The sequence below is a fragment of the Tupaia chinensis genome, unplaced genomic scaffold, assembly GCF_000334495.1.
Source record: "Tupaia chinensis unplaced genomic scaffold, TupChi_1.0 Scaffold145659_1, whole genome shotgun sequence".
Taxonomy (NCBI): domain Eukaryota; kingdom Metazoa; phylum Chordata; class Mammalia; order Scandentia; family Tupaiidae; genus Tupaia; species Tupaia belangeri.
The window spans coordinates 171652-177886 of record NW_006205516.1 but is presented as its reverse complement, the minus strand read 5'-3'; the positions used below and the strand labels follow the sequence as shown (position 1 = coordinate 177886).

Sequence of the window (6235 nt, the reverse complement as noted above, 5' to 3'; positions counted from 1 at the left end):
GGCACTTACCAGAGAGAGAGAGAGAGAGAGAGAGAGAGAAGGAAAGTGAGAAAGCAAGCTGCCAGGTCCAGGACTCGTACCATGGGCAGCCATGTGTGAGTCCAGAGTTGTAACTACCACACCACCTGCTGGCTCCTCCCCACTTTATTTAACTAGGAGTGTTTAAGAATATATTGCAAGATCCTCCTTTTTTCTCCAGGTTTTCATTTCCTTCTCCCTAGCCCTCCCCACCGTCTCTAGAGTACAGAATATAAATGTATTTGCTGTTTGGTTTTATGATTTTTGTTTGCGTGTGATCTGCCGTTGTTTCTTAGGGTCCCAAAAGGCTACTACTAGACATTTCTATTTTTAAGAAAAGAAAGAGGAAAAGAAAACAATGGGCGTTCGCTTAAATAGAAGATATAAATCATGGTTACCAATTGAATCCTAAGCTTTAGTGACCTGATGTTATTTAGGAGAGTCCAGCCTCAGAGTGTTAAATTTGCCTTTTATTTTATTTTTTCTTAAGGTTTTTGCCATAGGGCCTGTGCACTAGCCAGGGAGAGACAGGGAAAGTGAGAAATCGCCCCCCGAGTGGGGATGGGCATGCTGCAGTCACTTCTCCATTCTCTTCTTGGGATTTCAGGCACACGTGCACATGTACTTGGCATGAATTTCAAGGTGCCGGGTCAAGGAGACGAACCACAGTCGACTTTGTCAAAGTCCAGCATCTTAACTACCATGCCACCTGCTGACCTCATTGCCTTTTATTTTGATCCTCATTCCTTTTTCTAGAATGTCACATTTGATATTGATATATTTACATCACGTATACATCTGTACACTGTATGCAGTGTGAAACATCACATCGTACCTCATAGACGTGATGTTGCTTTCTAAAAGTTCTAATGTCTAGGGACCAGTAGATGGTGTTATGGTTATGTCACTGGACTCCTACATAGTTCATCGTGGTTCGAGTCCCGAACCTGGCAGCTTAAAACTCATGCTGGGCAAGTTTGTTTGAATGCCCAAGATCCTGAGAGGAGAAGGGAGGACTGAAGGGATTGTGGCATGGCCATCTTCCCCCCCACACCCCTCCCCCCCGTGATTGCTTGCTGTCTTGTCTCTCTCTGGTGAGCGTACACGCCCTATAGCAAACATCTCTCTCAAAAAAAATGAGTTCTAATATCTACCATTTGAGATAATATTTATATAAGCTCTTATAATAATTGTCTTTTATTCAAAGGAAAAGAGGGTTGCCCATTATACATATCAGTGGCGTTTGATGGAAAGAGATCGGGTCATCTCTGGAGTCAATTGTCACTATGTGTCAAAGGTAAGATGACTCTGAGGCTAGTCACCTGCCAGGGGTGATGTGGGCCCTGGCAGTGCCTTGCCAGAAGACTTACAGTGTTAATTTTCATTTTCTTGTCTAACAGTGAAGTTGAGCGGCCTTTTACCTATTTAGTAATCTTTTGTATTTGTTATTCTGTGGATTATTTGCCTATATCGTTTGCCCCAAAGGATCACCTGCAATGAAGATCTGAGTAATTACTTCTGGTATTTCCACAATTATTGACTTGGGATTAGAGCATCACTGAGAAAACGGGCATCACTGAGAAAACGGCCCCGCAGATCTTACTTACGTTAACTCACGTAACTGTTGTGTAATTAATTTGAACACAGTTATTTTGCTTCTTGGTAAGGTGCCCTCTTTGTTCCAAAAAACCATGGAGAGACCAATTACTGTTCTGTTTCTCGTCTTTGTTTTTGTTACAGAGTAGGGATGCTCCCCAGAGAGAAAGGGCAAGTGAGAGACTCCCGATTAGTGGGAGAGTGACCATGCCACAGTCCCTTCACCATTCTCTTCCTGGGATTTTGGGCATGCATGCACATGCACTCAGTGCCTTAACCACCATGCCCCCCTGCTGGCCCCACCAAGGCCTTTTCTATCCAAGATAATTAAAATACTTTCTTACAGTAGCTCTAAATACTGTTAACAGTTTCTTTCTTTTTCTTTACATTAGTTCTTGGGTCCATCTACAGATCATTTTGGAGATTTTACTTTTTTTCTAAGAGGTTGCCATAATAATCCATTTATCCATAATAGTCCATTTTTATTTGAAATACCACTTAGTAAGTTAAACTTCATATATGCATGGGCCACTTTTACAGATGCACTCCCCTGTACATCATTGCACTGGCCTGCCAATTCTTTTTTTTTTTTTCTTTTCTTGGAGAGGGTTTTTGCTGTAGGACACATGCACTCACCAGAAAGACAGAGAGACAGAGACAGTAAGCGAGAAATGATGGCCACGCCACAATCCCTTCTCCTCCATTCTCTTCTCAGGATCTTGCGCACGCACGCACAAGTGCCTGGCATGAGTTTAAGCCACTGGGTCCGGGACTTGAACCGCAGTCGACTACATGGGAGTCCAGTGACATAGCCATTATGCCAACTGCTGGTCCCAAATTGCTGCTGTTTTTTAAGTCAAAATGGCCAAGTAGTATATTTTTATATGACTCAATCATTTGTTTTCATACCTTGTAGCTCTTCCCTTCTTAATTTTTTTTTATTTTTTAATATTTTCTCTTTGTTCATTTATTCTTCATAGCAAATCTAGGTAAATATTTCCATTTTACAGATGTGAAAACAGAGGGTCAGGATGACTAAGTAATAATAGAAGGACACTCTTAGGAGATCTATGCCTTACTAGAGCGCTATTTGAGAATCTAATGAACATGATGACAGATAACCTACTTTTCTAGAGCTGTATTTCACAAAGTGTGATCCAAGAGTAGCCATCAGAATCACTTGGCGCGTGAGATAGAATTAGGGTTCCTACGCGGTAGCTCCTAGGAATTTGCCACTGTAACTTGTCTCAAGGTGATTGTTCCTGCAATAATACACAGATACCTGGATTGTGTTATTTTGATACTTGGAAGAAATGGCATCATTGACTGTTGTAACTTATGGCTTCTTAAGTATCTGCTCGTGAGCTAAGGTACAGCAGGTCTTTTGAATAAGCAGCATAGTGTTTGCAGGGTACAAGTTCTATCGTTGGGGTCTCTGGACTTGATTTCTGGCTCTGTTACTGCCCTTACCAACTTACACAAGTGACTTTTAAACTCCTGAGCCTCCACGTCATCTGAAAAACCGTGGAATGAGGATAATAGTATTTACCACGTGTTGACTGTCATTTTATAACAGATTTTTTTCCTTCCCCTTATGACTTACTGAGGGTGTTCTGTGTAAGGATCTAGGTGGTAAACAGTTGCATGATTTTCTTTCTGATTGGAGTGCAAAAGGGTCTTGTTCATTTTCTAGTTTTCAGAAAGTGAAAAGTAGAAATCAAAACAGGTTCGTGTTCTTAGTGATTATAAAATTCAATACAATATATTGTTGCAGTTAGAGAAATGTTGAATGTTAAAGCACTTTAATAGAAAATGTCATTCAGGGACGCTGGAAATAAAAGAACATTGTATGTCTTTCATGGGAATAGAGTTCTTACATTTTCCTTTTTAAACTGTTTTTCAGGGTTTGGAGAACATTGATTAAACAAGCAGTTTCCTGATTGATGAAAAATAACTCAGTTGTCATCTACCCATGCTAGAAGGTTTATATATTGTGTTATGTAGCATGTAGCATGTTCTGTAATCATACTAAATAAAACTAAAATGAAAAAGAAAAATCAGGCGTTTCTGGTTTTTTTTTTTTAATATACTACACAAGATTAAACAACTAACCCAATGTAGCTTTTTTTTTTTTTTTTGGAGAGGTTTTTTTGCCATAGGGCGCGTGCGCTCACCAGACAGACAGAGACAGAGAGACAGAAAGCGAGAAATCACCCCCCAGGGAGGATGGTCACGCCGCAATCCCTGCTCCTCCATTCTCCTCTCGGGATCTTGGGCATGCACGCACATGCGCCCGGCGTGAGTTTTAAGCCACTGGGTCCGGGACACGAACCGCAGTCAACTACGTGGGAGTCCAGCGACATAGCCATTACGCTAACTGCTGGTTCCCTGTAGCTTTTTCACTGGGGAAAATAAAACTTGAAGGCAGCTGAGGCTTGTAAAAGCATACACATAAGGGGCCAGGTGGTTAGGGTCCCCTGTGGGCCACCTGCCACATGGCTGGGAAGTGTTTGCTTTATTCAGCAGATTTCATATATATATGAAGAAAAGAAATAGGGCTAGTCAGACACAGTCATACATCTTCTTAGCCTAATACACTTCATTTCTGGAGGCCAGAAAATAGCCCAGTCACAGGACCAGCAGATGGCGGAATGGTTACATCACGACTCCCACATAGCCAACTACAGTTCAAGTCCCAGACCCGGTGGCTTAAACCTCATGCCAGGCATGTGTGCGTGTGTGCCCAAGATCCCAGGAGGAGAATGGAAGAGAAGGGATTGCGGCGTGGCCATCCCCCCTGGGGGGTGATTTCTCGCTTTCTGTCTCTGTCTCTCTAGTGAGTGCATGTACCTTACAGCAAAAATCTCTCTCTAAAAAAAACAAAAAACAAACTCATCCCCTAGAAGCTCACGCTTTTCTCTTACCTCCAAGAACTCAGTAGTTGGAGTGAAGTTGAAAAGGTCTTGAAGGCAACCCGGGAGTTTTTGTCTGGTGCCTATGAGAGCAGCTCACTGGAGCTTATCTGTGGACCTGAATATCAAATCACCATCAAACATTCAGCTCCCAGAGTGGCAGTTTTGCCACCAAATCTTGGTTATGTACAACCCTGGACCCTGACCTTTTGGCACCAGGGACTGGTTTCATGGAAGATAACTTTTCCACAGACCAGGGGTTGGGGGGGATGGTTTATCATGCTACCCGCTGGCCCCCCATGGGGGGGATGGTTTATGAGAGTGTGTGACGTAGATCCCTCACATGCACAGTTCACAGTGGGGTTTGGGCTCTGGGACTCTGATCTGACAGGAGGCGGAGCTCAGGCAGTAATGCAGGGGATGGGGCTTGGCCGTAAACACTGAGGATAGTTCACTTGTTCGCCACTCACCTACTCTGCAGCCGGTTCCTAACAGGCCAATGACCAGTACCAGTCTGTGTCCTGGAGGCTGGGGAGCCTTGATGTACAAGGCACTATTCAGTGAGGTACTCACACACAAGGATGGCTGGAACATTCTTCCAGGTCTTTGAAACATCATGACTCAGCTAGGCCAGACCACCACAGTACATAGGTCTGTGCCCTTACTGTTGGAGGAGGGACCTCAGCTTGAGCATGACCTTGGGCACCTACCACTTTTTCCTTCTTATTTTTAAAAATTATTTTACTTAGGTTTACTTATTTATTTTAATTTGACCAGAGAGAGACCAGAGGGAGAGGGAGAGGGAAAGTGAGAAAGCAAGCTGCCAAGTCCAGGACTTGAACCACGGTCAGCGTCCTTAACCACCACGCCACCTTCCAGCCCCGGGCACCTAGCACTTCTTCCCCCTCCCCAAGGCAGTGTGGTAGCCTTTACCCTTGGAGTGATGTCACTCAGCCACACCCAACATGCCTTGGATTCGGAGTCCGGAAGCACTGCACTGCCCTCTGCTTTGACGTGGTAGTTACCCTCTCGTGTGCCCCGTCTCCCCAACTTTCTAGATTCTAAGTGCACTGAAGGTGGGAACCTTGTCTTTCCCACAATCCCTGCCACCGCCACACTTTACAGGTACTTAGAAGTGGGGACTTCAGAGAGTTCATGGGAAAATGTAAAGTACAAGTTTATTTTGATGCAAAATATTTTTGAAATTCATGCATAGGTCTTCATATTTCCCATGAACTTTTCAAGGACCCTTCCTATGTCCTCTGGCTGCGTGGACTCCCAGCATAAGGAGAGACTGACAGCGTGTAGCCTGGGCTTCGCGCTGAGAGCCATCTGTCATCCTTGCTAGGCGTGGGTGGGAGAAGAGGAGCAGGGGGGAAGAGGGAAAGAATAAGGGAGGGGGTGATAGGGTGAGCATGAAGATATGAGGAAGACAGGGAAAGAAACACAGGGAATGAAAATGGGGGAAAGGAACGCATGTGGGAAAAAACAGAATTCAAGGCCCAAGGTGGGGAGTCCTGAAGAATGAGCAAGGCCCCGGTGGCTTCAGCGTCATCTCCTCTTCTTGGGCTCTGATGTAGACCACCCTGCCTAGAGGCCTCTCCTGGGTGTTCCTCAATTCAAGAAGACGCTCAGAGAGTACGGACCAGCAAGGGTCTCCAGGCATTCTAGTGAGCACAGTATCCTTGATACAACCCCCCCCCACACAC

The 6235-nt window shown here is 44.5% G+C and overlaps 1 protein-coding gene across 1 annotated transcript in view; it reads left to right on the top strand.

The window, feature by feature from the left end:
- Positions 1-3671, top strand: part of NDUFA1 (NADH:ubiquinone oxidoreductase subunit A1) — a 4557-nt gene extending 886 nt beyond the window's left edge. The window contains exons 2-3 of the mRNA XM_006168254.2: positions 1226-1315; positions 3518-3671. Coding sequence (XP_006168316.1) covers positions 1226-1315; positions 3518-3538 — 111 coding nt within the window. The 3' untranslated portion in view covers positions 3539-3671. The remainder of the gene's footprint in view (positions 1-1225; positions 1316-3517) is intronic.
- Positions 3672-6235: the final 2564 nt, after the last annotated feature.